This window comes from Dermochelys coriacea, chromosome 9 (assembly GCF_009764565.3).
Source record: "Dermochelys coriacea isolate rDerCor1 chromosome 9, rDerCor1.pri.v4, whole genome shotgun sequence".
Classification (NCBI taxonomy): Eukaryota; Metazoa; Chordata; order Testudines; family Dermochelyidae; genus Dermochelys; species Dermochelys coriacea.
The window spans coordinates 54323052-54348472 of NC_050076.1; the positions used below are offsets into that span (position 1 = coordinate 54323052).

Consider the following 25421-nt stretch of genomic DNA (forward strand, 5'->3'; position numbering starts at 1 on the left):
TCTCTCTCCCCCACATACAGCACACTCCCTGTCACACTCCACCCCCCCCATTTGAAAAGCACGTTGCAGTCAATTGCATGCTGGGATAGCTGCCCATAATGCACCGCTCCCAATGCCACTGCAAGTGCTGCAAATGTGGCCACGCCAGTGCATTTGAAGCTGTCAGTGTGGACAGGTTGCAGTGCTTTCCCTGCTGCGCTCTACGAAGACTGGTTTAACTCAAAGCATTCTACATCTGCAAGTATAGCCATACCCTCAGACTTTCTGATGCCAAAAGGAATAGCCAGCTCTTAATGCACCAGCACCAAAGGGGTTAATAAATTCACTTTAATCAGCCACAGTCCTGTCTTTATGAGGACTCTGACACCATGGAGCAGCTGGTGCTGCTGCAGTATTTACAAACGGTATGACATTAACTGAGATTGAACCACATTAAAAAAAACCACACTGCTGCCACATACAGTGCATCAAAATCTCATAATTCACAGGCCTGATCCATGTCAGCTGTGAATTATGAAAAGTATCTGGCCTTTCAGATGAGCTGTTAAAGTGAGGTTTCTTCTGCTGTTGGGACACAGATCCCATGATACTTTCTGAAAAAAAGTAAGGGATAACCCCAGCGTCATGACCAATGTTCATCCTCTGTGAATCAGGTTCTAATGTCCAAGTCTATATGCAAGATATTGCTCAATGTTAAATGGCATTTGCTGACTGTGCTAGCTTAATGTCATTGCAGCCCTGTGGAATAGATGAATATTATTTAGTATCATGTGTATGACCACATCATCTAGGGGCTGCAACTGAGATCAGGGTCTATTCTGCTCAGTGCTGTACACACACACGGTGAGAGACAGTCCCTGCCCCACAGAATTTATAATCTACACAAACAAAAGGAAAGAAGGTTACTCAGCTGCGAACAGAACGCAGGTCTCCTGACACCCAGTCCAGGTCCTTACCACTAGACTAATGTTTTTCAAGAGATGGGGTGTGGCCCCCAGAGAGCTCATGAAAGGCAATTGGGGTCACAAGACGTTCAAAACTTTATCACCATATGAAGCAAAGAAAATCTCACTCCCCACTCCCTGCACACCTCTTCCATTTCAAGGTCATGTATTTTCTGTCAACCTACTGAAACACACACATACTAATTACTGAAAAATATTTTACTCATATAGTAAATGTAAGAGGGTAGTACAAATTTTTTACTTCAAATATGAGGTTGCCAATCTGAAAAGGTTGAGAAACACTGAACTAGACTATGAAAGTATGATACATTTCAATAAAACGGATTTTAGTTGATGCCAGTCATGCCTCTCCAGAGAGTTCTCCCTCCTTCCCTACTTCCTCAGTCAGGGTCTCACCACCAATGCCTGAATTGCATGGACTATTCCCAGCTAGCACTCCTTTGTTCACTCCACTTGCATTTGAAGCCCAGGAACTGGTTCACACAGCACATATTGAGCTCTGCTGTATCAATTTGCCTTACAAGCTATAAAAGCTATAGAATAGAACCTCAGTGCCATTTAGCTCATTGGTGCGCCACATTTATAGATTTAACCTGGTTCTGTGGTTGGTGCTCTGTTGCTATAGGACGAGAAAATTCCATTTTATTCTAGTCACGGGGATGTTTTCTTCATATAAACAGGCCAGCCAGTTCAGATGCAGCCTGACGAGCAGGCACCAGTCATTACTTCCTACACCAACGAAGGTAGGTGGTAACCCAGTGAACAGTGATTTTCTGTAGCAATGCAGCATTCATCTCTTATTTATGCTCGTATGAGAGAAAACTTGCCCAGAACATCACCACAGCAAGAGACTTATCTGAGAATTTTTTATAATCTGACTGCAAAGGATGAAGAGTCACCGGACAATTCTTTCAAGAATCTTGGGCCTGGTCTACAATTAAAAGTTTTACCAGTATTGCTGTTGGTTAAGGGTGTGGCTTTTTTTTTTTAACCTGACGTAGCTAAGCTGGTGTAGATAGCTTTATATTGACATAGTGTAGATGGCTTTATATTGACATAACTGCATTTATACCAATATGGCTAATGCTGCTTCCCCAAACCAGCATAAGCTATACTGGTATAAGCCCTTTCATACCATGTTAACTCCCCACTAGAGGCTTTTATCGGTAGAACTATATATTGGCAAAATTCCACCAGCAAAACCCTCCTAGTGTATGTAGAGCAGACCTTAAGAGAACAAGGAAAGTAACAAGAGTGTGTCCGTTGGTTCAGATTATTTCTTTACATTTTATAATGGGGCCATCTTAGGTTTGATTCATCCTGTATATCTGTACTATACTAAAATTGATATTTAAAGCCTTCTTGGTCCTTAAAAAAGTGGGTCTTGATTAGGGATGATGATGTTAATAAATAATGCATAATAGTAATAATAATAATAATAAATCACAAAAACCTCAGAGAGTTTCATTCCATTGGTTTTCAAAACTGATTTTTTGCTTTTTAAAACTTCCTGTGGAATTTTTGTATCAACTTTTTCTTGGTTTCCAAAGTGGGTTATTTTTTGCAAATAAGCATTTCTAGTATAGCTATGCTAGCACAGCACTCCTAGTGAGAACACTGCTCAGACAACCAAGTGCAGCTTTGCTGGTAGAATTCATTCCACCACATGCCACCTTCCGAGCAAAATAAGCTATATCGGCAAAAGTACAGCTATCTACACTAAGGGCTTTTGTTGCCACATCTCTTCACACCCCTGATGGACAAAATAAGCTATGTCAGCAATGTTTATAGTGTAACTCTGGCCTAAATCTTGAGTGTTGAACCCTGAGGTCACAATATTGCATGAACAGTACAGTATAATGCCCAGGTTGCAGATAAATGCTTTCCTGCAAGGTCATTATTGTACTGTTATTGATCTTCATAGATTGCAAGGCCAGAGGGGACCATTGTGATCATCTGGTTTGACCTTCTGTACAGCACAGGCCAGAGAACTTCCCCCAAATAATTCTTAGAACAGACCTTTTAGTAAAACATCCAATCTTGATATAAAAATTGGCAGTGATGGACAGGCCACCATAACCTTGGTAAATTGTTCCAATGGTTAATTACTCTCATCATTAAAATTTACACCATATTTCCAGTCTGAATGTGTCTAGCTTCAACTTCCAGCCATTGGATCATCTTAGACCTTTCTCTGCTAGATAGAAGATTCCATTATCAAAATATTTGTTCCCCATGTAGCTACTTACAGACTGTGATCCAGTTACCCCTAAATCTTCTCTTTGTTAAGCTAAATAGATTGAGCTCCTTGAGTCTATCACTAAGGCATGTTTTCTACTCCTTTAATCATTGTCATGGCTCTTCTCTGAACCCTCTCCAGTTTATCAACATCCTTCTTGAATAGTGAGCCCCAGAACTGGGCACAGTATTCCAGCAGCAGTCACACCAGTGCCAAATACAGATGTAAAATTAGCTCTCCGCTCCCACTTGAGATTCCCCTGTTTATGCATCCCTGGATAGCATTAACTCTTTTGGCCATATTGGTGGCTCATGTCCTTTTCAGTCACTGCTTCACAGACAGTGTCCCCCATCATGTAAGTATGGCTTACATTCTTTTTTCCCAGATGTATACTTTTGCATTTAGCTATATGGAAACATATTGTTTGCTTGTGCCCAGTTCACCAAGCGTTCCAGATCGCTCTAAGTCAGTGACCTACCCTCTTCATTATTTACCACTCTCAAAATTTTTGTGTCATCCACAAATTTTATCAGCAACGATTGTAATGTTTTCTTCCAGGTCATTGATAAATATGTTAAACAGAGTAGGGTCACGACCTGATCCCTGTGGGACCCTTCTAGGAACACACCCATTCGATGATGATTCCCTTTTTACAACTACATTCTGAGTCCTTAGTTAGCCAAAAAAGAAAAGGAGTACTTGTGGCACCTTAAAGACTAACAAATTTATTTGAGCATAAGCTTTTGTGAGCTACAGCTTACTTCATCAGTGAAGTAAATAAATTTGTTAGTCTCTAAGGTGCCACAAGTACTCCTTTTCTTTTTGCGAATACAGACTAACACGGCTGCTACTCTGAAATTTATTTGAGCATAAGCTTTCGTGAGCTATAGCTCACTTCATCGGATGCATCCGATGAAGTGAGCTGTAGCTCACGAAAGCTTATGCTCAAATAAATGTTAGTCTCTAAGGTGCCACAAGTACTCCTTTTCTTTTTTGCGAATACAGACTAACCCGGCTGCTACTCTGAAACTTAGTTAGCCAGTTTTTAATCCATTTAATCCTGAAGAAGAGCTCTGTGTAGCTCAAAAGTTTATCTCTTTCATCACCAGAAGATGGTCCAATAAAAGATATTACCTCACCCATTTTGTCTTTCTAATATCCTGGGACCAACATGGCTACAACAACTCTGCAGATGTTAATTTTATATAATTCTAGTTTTTTTAATCAAAATGTTGTGCAGTATCAAGTCAAACACACAACAACATTTTCAAACCAAGCTACGCACTCTTAGAATTCTGACTCAGTTTCCAATTCATTGTTAAGGGGAGAGAGGCTGGGGAATGTTTTAATATCTGTTACACAGGAATCTGAAGTGCATAAGATCATTTTTGATTTGCTTATTTCACTGTTTTGCCTCTTATTCTGTCCATAGTGCTGCAAACCTGTACACTTCATTTAAAAATAACAGAACAAATATATCTTCATGGAAGGCATGTGGACAAGTCATTTGCACTGAGGCACCAGCCCACTAAGGATATTCTGGTTTTCAAACAGAGAAGAAACAGGCAGGGGAAGGAAAGCTGGACAAGGGAGGTGTTAAGGTAGAAAGGAAGAAATGGAGGCCCTATGAGTTAGTTTAGTATTGGTAAATATTAATGAATGTGGTTTGCACTTGGAAAAGTAATTTTTGATATTTTCAGTCTTGTGTGTTTTCACTTGCTAGTTGCTTTTTCATTCCTTGCCCACTTCTGACTCTTTGTTCATTGCAGAAACTCATGTGACTGTCGAGGTACATCCTAGAAATACCACCCCACAGCTGTTCAAGAAATTCTACCTTGGGAAAGGTACATCACTGTTTTAAAACATTTGGGCCAGCTAAAATATGGCATATCGGCTGCACTAGAGAGCAGGGAGAAGAGGAGCTCATTTGGTTACCACAGTGTTAAACCTGTTAGCTTGTTGTCTGTGCATATCAATGATGAAAGTACAGAAAGGTGACACTGCTCAAAGTGTGTTTTTCCAAAGTTCATAACTCAGTCAAATCCAAACTAACGGTACAGGCACACCCAGTGACTGTTTCTCTCAATAACCATTACTTCCATGCTGCATTTAAGCTTCCAACCGCCAGGTGCTTTATAACTTAAAAACAATTTTTAAAAAGATATTATAAGTGTATGGTTCCCTTTTCAAATCTCTCATACTTAAAAATGGATTAACCTAAACCATTTTTACTTACATTGAAAACAAAACAAAGTTTCAGCTTTGAAGACCACATGGGAAATTTCAGCCCAATAGTTGAAAGTTTCAGAAAGTTATGCATAACCCAAAACAGGAGGATTGAAGTGGAAAAGCCTATACAAATGTAGCTAGATCAGCCACTCCCACTACAATCAATCTCAAGCATTCCTATGTGATTCCTATGCATTCCCCTTGGCGGGACTGTTGCGTAGGGCTACTGGTGCAGAATGGCACCTGTATTTTGGCCCCAGAGGTGGCTGCATTTTAGTAATGGGCAAAGTGATTTCTGTAGTCAGACACTATCACATTTTACCCTTATTTACACTCTTTGAAGCCAGCAGATCATTGAGGCTGGAAGGGTGTACATGAATTTTGAACACTCCGGATAAACCATTTTGGAATTCTTCAAGAAAAGAACTATTGAAACATAAGGCACCAGTACTGTTGTAGTACCCAATAGCAAATAAAATGGCAATCCAGGTCCATCTTTTCAATATTTTCCCAGCTCACAGAGCAGACACAGGCTGACCTAGACTCAGTTAAAGAGAGGAACAGATGCACTTTTTCCTGACTGGAAGTAGCCTTGATAGAGAGAAAGCTACAATGTCCAGCACCCTCTACATTCTGATCAATGTAACAGCGTTAACTGGGCTGTTCAGGACAGTGTGCCTGGGTGGCAGCCTCCATGAGGAAAGGAGAAAATGCTCAGTGTGTCTGTGGCTTGAACCCACTGAGTGCAAATTAAGACATTCCATGGGCTTTAATAGGAATGTGATGGAGCCCGTGGTGCTCGCAGAGCTGTTTAGGCACAGGGAGAGGTTGCTGGGATGACGAGTAGAGTTTTCTTCCACTGGTAACTCTTGACTAATTCTGTCTGGGGGTTATTGCAGGAGTCCGCAAGCTGCCCAGTCTGACAGGCCTGGATAACAAAGGTGAGGCTGCTTGGTTATAGCGTATTTTGTGAGAGTGGAAACACTATTCCAGCTTCAGTGGAGTTGCTCCAGCCATAAGTTTGGCCCAACATCTCCCATGATGGGGCCTGCCTTCTTGGGGCACTGGAGAGGCTGCCAACAGCTGAGTTCAGATGATAACTGTGCTACTCAGAGGTGCCCAGACTCCCTGCTGGGCAGATGCTGGTTGTGCTCTGCCAGCTCTTGGGTCTTGTATCAAGAGGAGCAGTTGGTAGTGAGAACAAAATCCTTTTCTTTGTGGAGGTGGGGCCTCATCCAGAACTACAGATATCTCACATTTGATGACCTTCTGGTGGCTGCATCACCCCAAAACATGCTCTAGCTGATCTGTATCTCACTCTGGGAAGGTATCATTTAATAACTGTGCTGCAGGTGTTAACACAAGATAAGATCTCTCTGGAACACAGACTTGAATTTCTTCTATACAGTAAGTGATTTGGCTGGCTTGCTGGCGAGATGGAGCACAATCTTCCCAGGCTTCAGCCTACAATAGAAGATATCTGACTGTGAATGTGCTGTCTGGTACCTTCATGATCATAGAACTGGTGGGAAGGGAAGCTCTTTTTACTCATCTCTATCTTGCGCTGCTTCCATCTACCTCCCTCATGGGCTGTATGCAACATGATATGAACCATAGGGATAAGGACAAGGAAATAAAAGCCTGTCTTTCAACTCTCCATGTATTTCACATAGACACACTACCTTTCTCTACCCTCTTCTACTTCTCTGCTGTTTATCTCACTTCAATTTTGGCAACCTTCTAGGTTTTCAAGAGAACAGGAAAAGCAGAATGCCCCTGCCTGGTGGAAAAGACCTGCATGGTAACTATCCACTGTATTGTAGCTTTCGTTGATTAGCACAGCATAGTTTCCTCACTGCAGTGAGCACCCCCAATGGGACACACATTCGCTTTTAGAAATAGGACTCATGCTGATCACAAAAATGATGTGGCACTGGCTAAAAACAATTATATCGAAGTACATTGACAGCAAATGAATGATTTCATTCCTGTCGCTCTAAATATACTTTGTTTTGCATGCTGTATTGTCTGGGATTCAAAGTCAGGATGGTTTGGTGAATGTCATGTCTGTTTTAGACAGACTGCATGTGCAACATAACTGAGAAGTCTGCTTTGCAAATGGGCTTGCTACACATTTCTAACTGCCAAGGTAATAGTGTCAGACTACATGAGTTATTGTGGATTCGGTGTCTATGGGGAGCCTTTGCAGCCATAACCTGACAAAGACGAAAACTGATAACCAATTTTAAAAACCCATTTGGCTCCCAAAAGACAAGAAGTAATTTTCAGAGCTGAATAGAATAAGAACCTTTCAAATGTGTAAATCTGCTTTATCTCTCTTTAGGTCACTGTAATAGCCCCTTTTCAGTGAAAAACTAGATAAACAAACAAGCTTGTTAGAGAAACACACTGTTTTAGGCAAATTTGGCCCAGTAGGTAACAGAAGATGCCTGTTGCTTGTGATTGGATTGGCTGGCTGGCTCTCCCATTACAATGAAGGCTGTTGAACTAAATCTGGGGGAATATTGAGAAATCCAGGCTCGGAGATTCTGCTCACTTAACTGGCCAGTGACGGCAGGGCTTCTGAGAACAGAGATGCTTCCATTAACTAGATCAAGCTTGGGAGCACACTTTCCTCTAACGATGAGGAAACCAGTTTACTTCTTAGCCTTAAACCAGAGCCAAAGAGGAGACCCCCCAGTTCCCTAAAGGACTAGAGACTAGTCCACTAAGGGGTCTTGCTGAGTTCTACTTGGAGCCATCCTTTTGAAGGGTGGTCTTATTGCTATGCAGGAGTCAAAGGTTGCAGCAAACAAGCCAATGTCTGAGATAGCAGCTGTCCCAACCTTAGGAGTGTCGATACTAGGACCTGAACAGAACACTTTAGCAGCAGGTGAAGCTGCATCTCCTCACTATCTCCTAATGCAGGAGGGGTTGTACCACACATCACCTCACAGAAGGCAGCCTGTTCTGGCAGCCCCTGCATGTCTGGGATGGCCTGGGGACTGTCATTCCTGCCTCCCGTTGATGATGCTCCTGCAGATGGGAGCTAACAAGTGCTCAGTATGTAACCACTCGTGTCTGCTCAATGTGGTGCTCCATCCCCCTCTAGTGGTGCTTAGGCCACAAATAGCGATTGATCTGACTGCTTCAGGTAGGCTTTAAGAGCTGCGTATTGCAGTAAAGGCTCATGCTTCTGTGATCCTGCATCACAGGTTCAATCCTTGCTATTGACAGACAACCCTCACCTCCAGAGGCACAGCAGCACATATAGTGTAACATTTCCACATCCCTGGTTCTACACTTGTTTGGTAACATAACTTAGTCTTTCTTCATGCCACTGCAACTGGGTGCTGTGAGGTTACCAACCCTTATACTTTAAGCAGTTCCCTTGCTATTTATTGGCACTGAGAATTCACACAATAAAAATTTAAACTCTAATTATCTTTTTTATTCCCCCTTCCCTCTTACCTCCCTGCAATTTAACAGACATAAAGCAATATCTGGAAGAATCTCTTAATCCCAGCAACGCAAAGGGCATGATTCTTGTAGCTTTGACTTGCTAGAATGGCCTGCTCAGTGGTGGTTGCAGGAAAAAAAGATTTTTGTTCACTATTCAAATGAATTTTTGGGTGCTATCCATTGAATAAGTGATTATGTGTGGAATATTCAATCAATATTCAACTTGGTGAAATAAGGGGGGAAATATTAGAATAATTCATTTGAAAATATCACAGTATTCATCACATAAATTTAGGGCAATTTTATTTCCTTTCCCCTGTTGAGTAGAATCTTAAATCTCAGTCCTGCAAAGCTTAGATGTATCAGTGAATTTACTCACAGCAGTAACCTCATTGATTTCACTGGCACTGCTTCCATGAGTAAAGTTACTTCTGTGCTTTGCAGGATCAGAGCCTTTATCAGGCAAATAGTGCCATATATTTTACTGAGATTACTTGAGGACTATCAGAAGCTTGCTCTTGATGAATACTATTTGACCAGCTCTAGGTCTGATATTCTAGTGTTATCAGTTCGGGCACCTATTGGATATCAGACCCTATTTTTACTGTCAGATTTTTCTGTGCAGTTTACATTGTGCAAAATATGCAAAGAGGAACTCCCAGCTCAGACATGCACAGTGCAGATCTGACTGGCTTGGATGGGAGGAACTGATAAAGCAGATACCTACAGACCAGAAGGGTCCTATTCAAATGTCATCTGATGCACACACATCAAGTTCAGTCAGCGGATGGGAGACTCTGCTGATTGCTCTTGCTCTGATGTTTGGCCAGTTACAAAGCCTCTCCTTTCTGGAACGATTGTTCCATGTTTGTTTCCAGCATATCCATGGGACAAATCCAGTCTGAAATCCATGACATTAGACCTGCAGCAATTTGAAAAACTGGATGCCTATGCATCAAAGGTACGTCTCATCTAACTCAGTCTTCCTACAAGACCACACTGTCTTTAGTCATTCAGGAGTTCGCTCCCTCCCTGGGAGACTGAGGTGCTCCATAGGGAAATGAGGTGATGATGTCCTTCAGTTTGACCTAGGCTTTCAGAACTTCTGCCCCAAAACTACACTGAAAATACCTTTCCCTGGCCATTTCAACGGGGAAATGGCCTACTCAGGAAAAAAGCATGACCAAAAATATCAGTCACTATCAATGTGGACTTACAGCTTTGAATTTCCACTGATGACTCAGCTGAAGCTCAAGTTTAAAAAAAACATACAGCTGCTTTGTTAAGAGACAATAGAAATCAGAGTATGTGCAGGGGATGATGGGGAATACCAGTGGTGATAGATGACTATTAGCTCTTACAATAAACAGTGACATCGATGAAGATTGTGTGTGTGTGTGTAGATCTAAAAGCAAAATATGCTTTGTGAAGGAGGTTATAAGCATAGATGCATCAATACTGTCCTTTGATTGGTTGGTAAGGGTAGCTATTCTGTGATGAAAAGGTGATCTTTGCCTTGAAGGTTAAACATGTCTGGCCCATAATAATCCTAATCTGTGTTGCCTTTAAAAGGAACTAGTCTCATGAGCATTGGAGTCCCTCACCAAGACAGCTTCCAGTAAGTCGGGGAATGAGCAAACTCAAAAGGCAGTTGTTACAGTGTAGGTACTGGTACTGCCCATCAAGAGCTGTGCAGAAATGATCAGAGGCGTTGCCAAACATGCAGAAACAAAAGAAATGTCATAGAGGGGTCCCTATTACTTCAACAGGAAGGTAGAAACCCTCTAGTATTTTCTCATTTGAGCCCTCTAATCTTACTCTGTACAAAAACAGGTGAGTGTCAAGAACAGCATAGAGGAACTGGTGAAAGCCCTGCTCCGAGAAGCCCGGACTGATCTGGAGAAGGTCAGAGCTGTTTGGAAGTGGATATGCCATCACATAGGTAGGCCAAGGTCCTGGACTCTCACAGCATTTGGCAGACAATGCTGCTGCTGTCACTCTCATTATATTGTGATTGCATGTTGTGAGTAGGTTTGTAGGGGGCACATGGGGCGGGGGAGGAGAAGGGGAGCCCACAATTAATTCTGGATAAATAAAGTCGGCTGTCAGTATCCAGAACTCTATTGAGAGGTTATCTTGCTATCTATACGTCTGTACTTCTTCTCCCATCCCTGCCAGTTTCCACTAGGGTGGTGTGTCAATGATTTCCAATGATGTGACAAGCCTGAGTTTCCACCTGATTTGTTCAGAGATGCCACAGCACAAGTCCCCACCATGCCGATGACTGCAGTGTCAAAAATGCTAGGTTGTAACATCAGTAAGACCATGATTGTGACATGTAGCCTCTCCCCTGTTGCCAGGCAGCTCTAGTAGGTCGCACACATTTACTTTGAGGGGCAGGAGGAGAAGAGAGAGAAAAGCCATGATCTCACATTGTGCCTGCCCCTCCCCACCCCACTAGGGGCTGCAGTTCTGCCTGACCTTTACGTGGACCACACAAGTGGGTATGTATGGGGGTGGAAGCTCTTTATACACTGCACCACCAGGTATGGGCTGGGCAGACTCTGGTCTTGAACAAATAAGGCAGATGACTGCCATTTACAAACAGTGGGCTCCTCTGTTTTTTCATACGCACAAGTGGATAGAGACATGCAGAAGAGAGCATGCATGCTCAACAAGGTATGATAAATATTCTTTTTCAGCTACTTTCTGTAACATGTGTGTGATTCTTTAAGTGTTTAATTTGCCAAGAAATAAAGTCCTGTGTCTGCAAACCATCTCTGACCCTGCAAAGCACATGAGCGATCCTTACCTGCACAACTTCATTGAAGTCAGTGGTACTAGCTGCCTGCAAGATTACTCCTGTGCAGGATCAGGGCATGTTTAACTCCCTCTCTCTCACCCAGACTTATAGACCAAATGTATTCTTCTACCGAAAGCATGTAACTAAAAACCTCAGCGTGAAGCCTGTTCATACTGGAACAAAGAATTTCCAGTAAAGGTCTGTTTTGTGCTTCCAATGCGCTGCAGCTACCCATGCCAAGAAGTGAATGCTACCAGCGCAGGAGTTTCCCAGTCCTCAGAGGTGCAAAGTAGATTTACCACTGGTACAAAAAACTGCACAATACAATTGAACCTCAGAGTTACAAACACCAGAGTTATGAGCTGACCACTCAACCACACACCTCATTTTGAACTGGAAGTACACAATTAGGTAGCAGGACACAAACACACAAGCAAATACAGTATTGTATTAAACTACTAAAAAAAAATAAAGGGAAAGCAGCATTTTTCTTCTATATAGTTAAAGTTTCAAAGCTGTATTAAATCAATGTTCAGTTGCAAATTTTTAAAAGAACAACCATAACATTTTGTTCGGCATTACGAACAAGCTTCATTCCCAAGGTGTTCATAACTCTGAGGGTCTACTGGACTGAACATGCCTTAAAATAAGGAAAAACATTTTCCTCAACTCCACCTGAATTGCATTTTAAAATATACATTGTAGATTTGTGCAGTCAACCAGCACCATAATAAATAATGGAGCTGCCATCCCCACTTGTTCAAAAATTATGAGTCAAACCCTAGAAAGACATTTAAAATAGAGAGGGGGAGGCCCTTCTAGTTTGTGAAGTTTTAGGGCATGGCTACACTGGAAACTTCAAAGTGCTGTTGCGGCAGCGCTCCCATGGCAGCGCTTTGAAGTGCGAGTGTGGTCGCGCGCGAGCGCTGGGAGAGAGCTCTCCCAGCGCTCCTGGTAATCCACCTCCACGAGGGGATTAGCTCCGAGCGCAGCTTCCAGTGCTTGGAGCCTGTTTACACTAGCGCTTTAAAGCGCTCTGACTTGCTGCGCTCAGGGGGGGTGATTTTTTACACCTCTGAGCCAGCAAGTTAGAGGACTATAAAATGTAAGTGTAGACAAGCCTTAGAGGGCCAGCTCCTCTGCCATCTATTACCTAGAGAGGCACTACAGGGTTCCTTTTCATCTCTCTCTGCAGCCTCTCAAACTTCAATCCAAGTGGCTTTAGGTTTTACCATTACTGCCTCTGGGGCTTCAACTGCTTCTGGCTTCCCCCTGGCTCTGGGCAGCCTAGCTCTGGCCCCAGGCTTCAATGTCCCCATCATTCCAGGCTTCCTCCTGGCTCAGAACCTCTGGTTCTGGCTCAAGGCCTCCCAGACTTCTTGCTGCCTTTAGTCCAAAAGATAAAACTCCCAGCTACCTCTCCAGGGTCTCATCCCTGGCCTTTTTCCCTCTGCTCTGTGCTCCTCCCCAAGTGCATTTGATCACCAATTATGCTGCCACCCTGTTGCCTAATTGGGCTCAGGCTCCTAGAGACCCCAGTGAATCATTGTTGGGTTCATACACCCCCATTGTATTCACTCTTAGATGGCATGCCTGTTATTTATTCATGAAATGCTTAAAATAAGCAATATAACAGAGTCATGCTACCACAACGCATTCCAGTGGGCCTCTAATAATTCAGGCACCTATTTAATGGAAATGTTTATGTTTATACATACCTTCTGCCAATTAAAATCCTACAGTATGGAGATGGAATAGTTGTATTTGATCATAGAGTCTATCCTCCTAAAAGTGTATGAGAACATATCACATTTTGAACAAATAGTATAATTTAGCAAAAGATGAGGATTCTTCTGTATACCAAGGAGGAGGCTGGGAAGAGATGAATTTTAAGGTTTTTCATCAATCTCTTTATTCTGAGGTTCATTGTTGGACAAAACTAAAAAATGCTCTTATAACTGAAGATCCCATCAGAACAACTTATTTGATTTATAATCCCTGGGAATTCATTTATTCCCATGCACATTCTTAGGATATCTCTGATGCACTGTTATGTGCTGTTCCCACCACCCTGTTTCACAGCTCTTTGTCCCAGTTCCTTCCCACCCTCCCTGGTGATGGGCATGCAGGAGGGCAGGCTCTCTGACTTCCCCTTTGCACACCATGGATTACAATTTGGAACCAGGAATTTAAATGTGTCAAGTTCTGGCTAGTAGATGACCTTTGGATTGGCACATTTCATTCCTCTAAAGGGGATCCTGTAGAGCAGCTGTTACAAACCATGTCATGGTTTGGCCCACATTTTAAAAAAGAGAGCGTCTACTGAACATCTCGCCTCCTATCCATGTGTATCACCCCTCTAGAAAAAAGCACTGCATGTATTTTTGCTGTGTCATCTCATGCACTTTAGCAGCTGGAAACAAGGAGCCAGCACCATGTGACCAGCTCTCTCTCTGTATCCCAACAGCCAGTGCTCCACAGATCACTAGGGGGTCTTTGGAAATCACTGCTCTAGAGCTTCCCTTCTCTCATGCCCTCAGGAGCAGACTTAAAGGCAATTATATTAATGGAGTCTTTCAGATGAAAATCAAGTTGCAGCATTTCATCACTCTGTGCAGCACTCACAGTCTCTCTTCTCCTGAACAACATTCAAGAAGGAGGAATGTTACATGAGTGCTGATGGCACCCTTAGCCCTTTGTCAGAAAAATATGTTCATATTATATAAAGATTTATGGCCATAGTCAAGATTACTAGGTATTCAAATTAACTTTCCTGGGCCACTTTCTCTAGCTCTGCCTGGAATAAACCCTGCTTTGTTTCATTTTTTGTATTTATTTTGAAAATAATATTTCCTGCAGCTCAAACTATAAAGTCCCCGCCCACATTTAGCTCTGAACGCATCACTGATTTTACAGTTGAGTGACTGAACCAAAAAGAAAAAAAAATGGTTCATTTTGAACCAAAACTAACATTTTTCAGGCTGAAAAGAAAACAAAAAAACAAAAGGGAAAAACCCAAATGAAACAAAATAATTTTAAAAATGTTGGGGGGAGGGATTAGCTTATTTTCAGATGTTTTTTGATCCATAATTAATTGGTTTCAGTGTTTTTCAAAATATATATCAACTTCTAAACAAATCATCTTTCAACACATTTGTTTCAAAGTGATTCAAATGAACTATTTTGACTTTTTAAAAAAAATCTATTTTGGGAGGGCAAAAATTTGCCAAATTTGACCCAAATTCATTAATAGTTTTGGTGCCGTGGAATGGTGACAATTACCCAGCTCTACCCACATTGATGTGTGATGCACTCACAACAAACTGTTCCATGTTTTTCATTGATTAGATACTTTCAAGGATTTTTCTCTGATATTGAGGACTTTACATTTTACCCTTTACTGCCATGATCGTACAATTGGGAATGGATCCTTAAGGAGACACATTGACTCTGCACAGAAATAAGTGTCTGCCCATTTGGATCTGACTGCAGAATCAGAGCCTAGGTTTGCAACTTAGTTCCTTAGGAGATGCATGCAGAGAGAACCCAAAGCAGACATTTACAGAGGAAACATCTTTGTACAGTTCCTAATACAGATCATTTCTCTTTGTTTGTGCTTCTTGGAGATGAAAATAATCCAAACATTTTCTATTGCTCGTCAATCCCTTTGCCCCAGGCTTTTGGAGGAACTTTATTTTGTCTTCATTTCTCCAGAATACGACGTTGTGGGCTTCCATAACAAAGGCCAGCGGTCTTGTGAGCCAAAGGACGTCCTTTGCACTGGGAAGAGTGTTTGTGCAGGATACGCTGGGCTCTTTCAACAAATGTGCAGGTAAATAAGATCACAAACATTCAGCCCCTGGGAGAGTTAATATTGTCATCTCTGTGCCTACTCTATCTCCCTTTACATCACCTAAAATGACTTTAAACAGGACTTGAAACTTTCTCTTTCAAACTATGCTTTCGCATAACAGCAAGTCCTCAAAAGGTCAATTTTGATTTCCCTCCCCCCACCCCCCTAGCATAATTTACTTTGGGCCATCTGCTGAGCTTCGCATTGCATTAACATAATGGCAGATGAATACATGGAGATAATTTAGTTAGAAGAGACTGGTTTTTTCCTTTGAGTAGCTGTGTATCTGAAGGTTAAAAGAATGGCAAGGCTGAAATACTGAAGAACATTATCTGCAACCATGCAAGAGATAGTCATTGAAGCCCAGGCTTAAGCTTTTCCAGTATTCTCTGCAAAACTAGTCGGACTAGATGATCAGAATGGTCCCTTCTGACCTTAGTATCTATGAATCTAAACCCCCCCATACCTAAGCCAGAATAATAATGCCCAGCTCTTATATAATGCTTTTCATCAGTAGATCTCGAAGCACTTTACAAAGGAGGTCAGTATCATTATCCCCATTTTGCAGATGTGTTGTAAGTTCATGACCACATCTGTTCACCTTCCGCATGCCAGTAGCCCTGTTGGCTTCAATGAGTGAGCAGGGTTTGGCTCTTAAAGGATTTAGAGTAGGGCTTGACAACCAATTATATATCCAGCTCATGTAAAAGGAGACTCATTTCATTGCAGAAACTATAAATTCCTTTAGTATGAATGAAACACAAATTACTTCTCCAGTGCACTTCTCCATCCCCAGTAGAGAAAGGATACAGCTCTTGTGTAAGGCAAACCCTGGGAATCACTGCTGATGCCCCAAATGTTTGTAATAATTTGGTTTCATGAACTAATGATGGTGATAAGAAATTAATTTTGCACTTAGCAGAAACCAAGGCTACCAAGGTCCCTTTCCAAATGGAGCTCCTTCCATCAACTTCTTGACACACTGACTCCCATTTTATGTAAGCCTGGGAAAATCAGATTTTAATTGGCACATATCAGTAATTACTGACTTCTCTCCCCACCCAAGAACCATTGGAAGCATATTCTCGTTAATAAATGAAGTTTACTGTGAGGGAAACTGACATTTTAAAAATATTCTGCAATATTCTGTTTCAAGGGCCACATTTTTCAAAAATGAGGGCCTAAAATTAGGCTCTTAAATCCATATTGAAGCAATGGTAATGAGTGAACTGAGCACCATAAAATTCCCATTCATGTCCGTCAAGGTTCCTTCCCCACTCTGAACAATAGGGTACAGATGTGGGGACATGCATGAAAACCTCCTAAGCTTATTCTTACCAGCTAAGGTTAAAACTTCCCCAAGGTACAAACTATTTTACCTTTTGCCCTTGGACTTTTGCTGCCACCACCAAACTTCTAACACTGGTTACTGGGAAAGAGTTTGTTTGGAAACGTCTTTCCCCCCACAATCCTCCCAAATCTCACCCCCCCTTTCCTGGGAAGGTTTGATAAAAATCCTCACCAATTTGCATAGGTGAACACAGACCCAAACTCCTGGATCTTAAGAACAATGAAAAAAATAATCAATTTCTTACAAGAAGAATTTTAATAGAAGTAAAAAGAATCACCTCTATAAAATCAGGATGGTAAATACCTTACAGGGTAATTAGATTCAAAACATAGAGAATCCCTCTAGGCAAAACCTTAAGTTACAAAAAGACACAAAAACAGGAATATCCATTTCATTCAGCGCTGCTTATTTTTTCAGCCATTTAAAGAAAACAGAATCTAACACATATCTAGCTAGATTACTGACTAAGTTCTAAGACTCCATTCCTGTTCTGTCCCCTGATTGAGCCTCAGTCGCTTCAGTGCCAGTGTGGACAAGGGTCCAAGGCACAAATGATGGGTGGATCTCTCTTCAGCTGGCCAACCTCCTATGGTTGACGAGATGAAAGTCCCGTAGCAGGGGAAGGTAGGCCATTAATGAAGACCAGGGCATTTTTAGGAGGTTGGTATTGGGAGGTCATCACCCAAATCAAACATTTTTGGAAATGAATTAAACATGATTTTTTACAAATACTTGAGCAATATTTAATTATCCAAAATTGACTTCTCATGTGGCAGTCAGCAAGATGCAGTGGCTTGTTTTCTGGGACCCCGTTGTTTGTGATGGTGAGATAAATCAGCTTAGGACAGCCTTAGCATGGACATGGAACCTGACTCAACATGGACAGTATTAATATACACAAGCATTTGCATTTCCCAGGTTTCAATACAATAAATTTTCAGCAGAACTGACTGGAGTCTCCAGTGTAGACCTGATCATAGACTGCCCTTATGCAGGTATTATGGGTTTGAGTACATGCAGGCACCCAACTGGCCTTCTCCTGTTGCTTTCTACCTTTTCCATATTTAATAGTCCTATCATTTTAGTCTCTAATATGGAATTCCCTCCACCCTAAGTGCCATGTATCATTGCTGTTGTCCTTCTCTGGAACTTTTCTCTCCACTCTTACCCACCCACCCTCTTTTTTTTATGATGAGTTCACCAAAATTGAGCCCAGAATTGAAGGGAAGGATGTGCCATTCAGATACATAAAGGCAGTGTAACATTCTCCATATTCGTCCACATGTTCTTTATCTTCTTTTTAACAAAGGCCAGCATCTTTTATTGCTTTTAATTATCTCTGTGCATTGAGCAAATTTTTCACTGAACTGTTTACAATGATGGCATCACCACATGCAATCAGCTTAATCATTTCTTCCAATCCACGTTACATTGCACTTAACGTCATCATCCACCATCATGTGGTCCAGTCTTCTAGCTTTGTTGGGTATTTCTTGAGTTCCCCACACTTCTCCCTAGTCGTGAACAATTTACTTTATTTGTATAGCATTTAAATGACAAATGTAAGAAACCTGTTCAGTTCATCTTCCTGCTAGTACAGGGTTGTTCCTATATTTTATATTCAGCCAATACTTTGCCCAGTCCATTGTTAAATGACTCTAGCAGTAGTGCATGTACCACTTCCCTTGGGAATTGCAAATACATTCTAGTTTCTCTCACCATTGAGATAGTTTTATTAATTTCATCCTAAATGGGATTGCAGGGGTGGTAATTTTGGGCAGAATATGACCCTTGGCATTCTGTTTCGACATGTTAAATGCTGGGATTTTCAGAGGGCTTACAGAATTAGATACCCAACTCACCTAGATTACTTGGCAATTCCTATCTTCAATCTTCCTTCAAGTCAATGGGCCAGCTCTTGATCTCAATTACACCGGTGTAAATCCAAGCTACCTCCATTCACATCAACAGAGCTACTCCAGATTTACTGACGTGAAACAGAGCAGAATTTGGCTCACAGGTGATCAAGGACTGGCAAAGACATTGTAGGTCACTTTGTTTGGCCTTCTGCACCATCAATAAGGTTTCCTGATATAATTCTCCTTCTAGTCTTGAGCAGCCTGTTGATTAAAGACAATCTCTGCTCAAGTCCACTAAACATGCAGGGCTCAACCAGAATGCAAGTTTCATGACTGGAAGAAACAGAATGTATCTCCTACATGGAGATATCTGAGGGAATGCTGTCCAACCTGTGCTGGTAGGATTATAACCACAGTTAAGTCGAACCCAAGAAGATAGACACTGCACATGAAATCAGTATTTCATCTGTGAGCAATGAGGGCATATGGGCTAACAATCAGAAGAAAGAACTAGGTGACTACAGGATTCTGGGTTATAATGCTGAAGGAAACACTAATTTTCATGCCTTGCATAATGACAGGTTTCAGAGTAGCAGCCGTGTTAGTCTGTATTCGCAAAAAGAAAAGGAGTACTTGTGGCACCTTAGAGACTAACAAATTTATTAGAGCATAAGCTTTCGTGAGCTACAGCTACGTGAGTTGCATCTGATGAAGTGAGCTGTAGCTCACGAAAGCTTATGCTCAAATAAATTTGTTAGTCTCTAAGGTGCCACAAGTACTCCTTTTCTTTTTACTAATTTTCATGGTCACCCCTGTGCAGCTCCACGATTTCAACTGTATAAAAATGAAAAGGCCCCGATGAATAAGATGCTGCTTTGTAATACCCTCCTTCCCTCAGCGTTGCAGGTGTACAGTGCATGGAGTTATCAGGATACTCTAAAGGGTACAGTTACAGACCTGGACAGTCCTTTACAGGGAATACTGACCATGCCTGGAATGCAGTTTACCTTGATGGAAGGTGGCATCTGCTGGACAGCACCTGGGGAAGTGGCTCAGTTGATGATTCATGCAGCAAGTTCACCTTTCAGTATGGTACCATTTATTATTTTAACACCCAGAGCTAGGTCAACATGGGGCACAAAGAGGGCCAATGTGTGCAGCAAGGGGGCAGTGTCTGGATTCAGGTTTAGTTTAGTATTTTCTGGTTTTGGGGGGAGAAGCAGCTGCTTGTGGTTCAGTCCTTTTGTTATCTGTATTTTTAACTTATGACAAAGACACCTAAGGTAACATTTTCCAAAGCCCCTAAGTAATTTAGGAGCCTCACTCATTTTCCAAAACAATGTAGCCAATTAGGAGCCTAAGTCTCAATGACAGTCAGTGGGACCTAAGGCTTCTAAGGGCCAAATCCTCAAAAGTATTGAGGAGCTGAAATCAATGGGAGTTAAAGGTGCTTGAAGATATGGACCTGTCACTTTTGCCAACAGGACGGAGGCTGCAGGGGTAAAATTTTCAAAAACACCTACAACTGGACCTTTGAACAAATAAAACTCCAGAATTCAACAACTCACCGCAGGATTATACTTGGAACTGAAGATAATCCTCGCTCTCTATTGTCCTTACATGGAGCAGACCTTGACTACCTTTTAAAAAGATGGAGTAACATGAGCAATGAGCCAATCCCAACATCTGCCAATATATTCCCCAGATACTTACATTACAGTATTTGGCCTTTCAAAAATGTTCAAAATTCTGCTTTTATTCTGGATTAAAATTGAAGTATATACATGTGGTTGGGTCTTTAGTTATTTCATATACTTAAATGAATGGTCAAAAAACCATACTGTAAAACTAGGTTTTGTAGCATTGTAAGCCTAATGGGAAAGCTTTAAGGTGTGCCCTGTATATTAAAATCACTCAATTGTACTCAAATTCCTAAATCCTCAATTTTTTAATTAAACAGGCAATTCCAATACAATTGCCCAGTGACAGAAGGAGAAAGCAAATGAAATATTGGGGGCTTTTTTAAAAAATGGACACTAATTCTTTTTCAAACTATCAGTCTGATTTTCAGAGGTGCTGAACACTTACAGCTGCTCCTGGAAAAAAAAAAAAAAAAAAAAAAAAAAAAATCAGACCACATACTCCTAAGAGCACTTTGTCATTAGATTTAAAACTGGTGTAAGGTTCACCCCAAATGCAATTATATAAGGGGCATCACTCTCAGATCTTGTATTTTGATTGAATGGTTTGAGTCTGCCTCTGAATCCTGTAGCCTGATATCCCAAATGAGTCTGTACTTTCATATATATAAAACAGGGCCTTGGAGCATGTTATACATTTGCATAAGAAAGCATCTGGAAATTAAGCCTCCAATCCTGAAAATGCTCATGCACAATTAACTTGACGTATAAAAACTTTCCCCCTGAAGTCAACGGGGCCACTTGTGCTTAAAGATGAACATGCGCATATATATCTGCAAGAGAGAACCCTTAATGTAGTGGTTTGTGGATGAGGGGGTTGAATAAAGAGACACTGCCTTGTGGACTGAAAATGGGACTTGGTTGGAAGTTTTGGGTTACACAGGCAATGTAAGAGTGGGTCCTTCTCCTCTCCCCCACTATTCACGTGGCAGCAGTCTATTTAATGAGACAACAGCAGCTGGGCATATTGCCAACATTCCACACACTGCTTTCACTTCTAGAATAGTGTTACCTTTAATTTTTGAGATGCATGGCTGAAAGATGTTACAAGTAATTAAATACTTTCCATTTTTTGCTAACCTCTTCCCTCTTGTTCCAGATATGATGAGTTTTATTTTCTTACGCACCCGGCCCTATTTATTAATGATCATTTCCCAGACAACAGCAACTGGCAGCTCCTGAAACCAGGTCTGACACTGAAAGAGTTTGAGAGCAACATGTTATACAAGCCTCACTTTTACAAGCTGGGCATGCTGGCTGCATATCCAGGCACGTCTATCATCCAAACAGGTAACATCACCCAACAGGAAACATTACAGAGCGCTCGCGTCTTGTACAGATCTGGATGAGTTACATTTCCCACTCACTGCTGACAAATGGTAGCATGAGAGGCTCTCTTCCCCAACAGGCCCAATTTTTGGCTGTTTGCGGGTAAACCATAGTTACACAAGGCTAAGGGGACTACAGAAATACCCAATGAATATCATCTGCTTGCGGTTTCAATCCCAACAGTGTGAAATCAGAAGTGTTATTGCAAATTCCATTGGGCTACTTAAACTAGCCCCTATATTAGCAGCTTTTCATAGAGTGGACTCATCACTGGCGCACCCTATCATAGTGTGGTGTAGCAGGCCCTCCTCCTTCAGCATTCCCAGCCTCTCTGGCTCTGCAGTGGTCTGCCTGTTCTTGGGACTCAACCCTCCAGCCAGGTCATAGAGTCCCATCCCTTCCAGAGCAGAGTACAATAAACTCAACTCAATTGAATATAGCTCTTTGTCCCTACCTAAGCTCATTCTTAGACTCATCAGCCCTTTCTGGGCTCTGCATGTGTGGAGCAACACCTTCCAGGCTCTCTCTCTCTAGAAGCCCAGCTCCAAATTCAACAGATCTGCTCCCTCAGATTCCTTGCTGCCTCCCTGGACTTCTTCCTACTGTGGCCTTCCTTCAGTCCCTTTCCCTCACCTGGCTCACTGTACATCTAGCTCTTTCTAGGCCTTTCCTCCACTCCCTAGCTACCAGAAAGGGACTATATAGTTCTTCCCCTCTCCCTGCACCTTCTTTCTCATCTGGCTTCCTCCCTCTATTCTCATCATGCAGCCCTCCCCACAATGGGCTTCATCTTCACTTGGGCTTCGCTCACTCTCCAGGTGCCACTAGGTACATTAATTGCTCCAGTTAACTCTTTCATCACTTGTGTTGGGTACATACCCCAACACATAGCTGTAAACTCCAGCTAGAAAATAAGGGCAAGAGTTTTTAAAAAATGGGTGTCTACAGTTCCACTCCTAAATCCTTATTTACCATAAATGTCTAAATAAGCACCCTGATTTTCAGGACTGGGCACCAGCAGCTTTCTTTGGCATCAGTCATTTATTTAGGTGCTAGCTGTTAATTTAGGAGTTGAATTTTAGGGTCCCCCCCCCTTTTTTTTTTTTTTTTTTTTTTAAATCTTGGCCTTATTGTAGGGTTGCAAAAGCAGAACTGTCTCAAGCTGTTCAGGGGCTTCAACCAAGAGGCCAAGCACTTAGCAAAATTAAAACAGGAAGTAGATAGTTATATGAAAGATAAAAATATCCAGAGTTGTCTTAATGAATACTAACTCTCATGCTTCAGGCCTTAAATCAATCTTGAGGTACTACAGATCAGGTTGAGGATGAGGATAACACAGAGAGCAGATTTTCCCATCTCTTCCTATAGTAGGGCTCTCACACCTTCCTCTGCAGCAGCTGGTGCTGGCCACTGTTGTATACTGGACTAGATTTTGGGTCTGATCCAACCTGGCAGTTCTTATGTCCCTAAAAGTGTGGGCAGCTTGAGATGTAATACCAGAGTTCACACAGGCTTCCATCTTCCATGGGATCCACGAGCACTGAAGCACCAGCTTCATCTCACTTAATATAAAATCGGATAAACAAGTGTCCCAAAACAATCATCCCCATCTTGTTCCTTGGGGGGGGAGGAAAGGGGAGGGGCGAGACACTGATTTGGCTAGTGGTTGACAAGTTAGATCCAGCCAACTGCAGCCCTTTCATTTCACCGACACTCAGTCCTTCAGGTCATACTGTGCAGGGGGTTTATATAAACAGACTGGAGGAAACTCCTGAACAGTTTCTTTTATTTGTATTTCACAGTAAATGGAAAATCAACTATTTCTATTGAGAGTCGTGCTCCACTATTATTTACATTTAGCCTGCAGGAGACCAAGGAACATGGTTTAATTACATTAAAAAAGAATGGGATGAAGCTGGAGATTTATCCCCAGAAGACTGGGAATCACAAACTACAGGTCTTTGCCAAGCCCTGCAAAGACTCAGAGGATCACTACAGCTGTGTGTTCGAATGCACCATAGAGTGCAGCTCTGTGGACAAGAGCATGCATTTCCCAAAGGACCTATATCAACCTGTTGGACCTAGTTGGTTCACAGAGCAGAAAGGATTCCTGAGGCCATCACACCCTGATCCCATAATTCACACCAATGATGGGCGGTGTTCCATCACTTTCACGCTGGGTAAAGAGATAAGTGTCCTACCTTCACTGCACTGGGATAACACTAGCTTGACTGAGGATATGAGAAGGCGGCACATCATGCAAATCCATCGAGGAAACCAAATTGAGTTTAAGATCCATCTGCCCCATGCAGGAAAGTTTGTTCTTCAAATCTATACCAAGAAGAAGTCAGATCCAGGCAACTACAATTACATCTTCAACTACCTCATCTTTTGCCCAAACACCGAAGTAAAGTGGCCAGTTTTTCCGCAGAAATATAGCAACTGGGCAGAAGGATATGAAATACTGGAGCCACTTGCTGGTCTACTGCCAGCCAATCACAATGTTCAGTTTAAGATCAAGATGCATAGTATAGCAAAGGCCTTTGTTAAGGCTGAAAACACTTCTCCTCTGACCTTGAGTAAAGATGGTTACTGGGAGGGAACCTGTAATACTTCTGGCTGCACAGAGGTGTGTGTCATGGTGCAAGAGAATGCCAATCACAATTTCTACTCACACATCCTGAAATACAAAGTAGAGACCCAGTAAACCATTCTCCCATTCTTTTCATCATTGTGCACAAAACAACAAAATTTCAGCATGTCCAAAACCCACATAATTTTGCGTGCCCATTAGCTCCCTCCACCAAATCTATTAATCCAACAAATATGGAGCAACATTCAGGTATCTTTGGAAGAGCCAATGCAATACAACAAGATCAAAACTAGCAAAAATCTGTAATTGTTATAAAGAGAGCAACTGCTGTACAGAATTCAAATTTATTACAGACAATGTTATGTGATACCTTCCAGAGAAATGGTTTGAGGGAAGCGATTGACTTTTTATATCCGCAGTTCATTAACGGATCAGCAGTAACTGTTGGTTTCTGAATTATCATTTTTCACCAAAAACATTTATCAGGGTTACGCTGAGAAGAATCTGAATAGTCATGGGATAGAGAAAGGAAGCATCTTATGCTTTTGCAATAGGACTCTGCAGTAGTTTAAGAATCTTTAAACCAGGGTTCCTGTGTATCTCTAGCATAGTAGCAAAATACATATCAGGGAAGAGATGTGCTACTGAAAGAAGATAAGTGAAGGCTTTCTTGTGCATTTCATTGTCTTACAAATTTATATGATACTGCAAAATGACTGTTTTTACACTAGATCTTCAATTCAATAAATACATTAATTTTACCTTATTACTTGGATGTTTGAGTTGTAAACACTTTTGCTATAGAGTGGTAACTCGGCTCTATCTAGCACACTACAATTCTTTTATCTCAACCACAAAAGGAGCTTTCTGCCATACGGGAGGTTACAGTTAAACTGGGAATGTTGGTTCTCAAAGCCAACATTTAAAAATAACCCCAACCTGTCTGTCCAAGATAGAATATGCTGATATTGCTGAATATGATGGGAAAGCTGGAGTACTGCCATAACAATAGTAATCTGTGCAACTTTGGCTCTACAG

The 25421-nt window shown here is 41.7% G+C and overlaps 1 protein-coding gene across 1 annotated transcript; it reads left to right on the forward strand.

Annotated features, from left to right (window-relative positions):
* The first annotated feature begins 368 nt into the window (after nucleotides 1-368).
* KY (kyphoscoliosis peptidase) lies at nucleotides 369-24694 on the forward strand. Its single transcript, XM_043492652.1, has 10 exons — nucleotides 369-404; nucleotides 4928-5048; nucleotides 6333-6374; nucleotides 7178-7234; nucleotides 9774-9856; nucleotides 10729-10837; nucleotides 15413-15530; nucleotides 19660-19848; nucleotides 21561-21751; nucleotides 23593-24694. The coding sequence occupies exons 1-10, from the start codon at nucleotides 369-371 to the stop codon at nucleotides 24495-24497; spliced, it is 1851 nt and encodes a 616-aa protein (XP_043348587.1). The 3' UTR covers nucleotides 24498-24694.
* The last annotated feature ends 727 nt before the right edge of the window (nucleotides 24695-25421 follow it).

Excerpts from the sequence above, each read along its gene's own strand:
- KY (XM_043492652.1), top strand. The coding sequence starts at position 369 with ATGGAGCAGCTGGTGCTGCTGCAGTATTTACAAACG. Across the intron at positions 6,375-7,177 it reads GACAGGCCTGGATAACAAAG|GTTTTCAAGAGAACAGGAAA; the intron begins GTGAGGCTGCTT and ends GCAACCTTCTAG. Across the intron at positions 15,531-19,659 it reads CTCTTTCAACAAATGTGCAG|CGTTGCAGGTGTACAGTGCA; the intron begins GTAAATAAGATC and ends TCCTTCCCTCAG.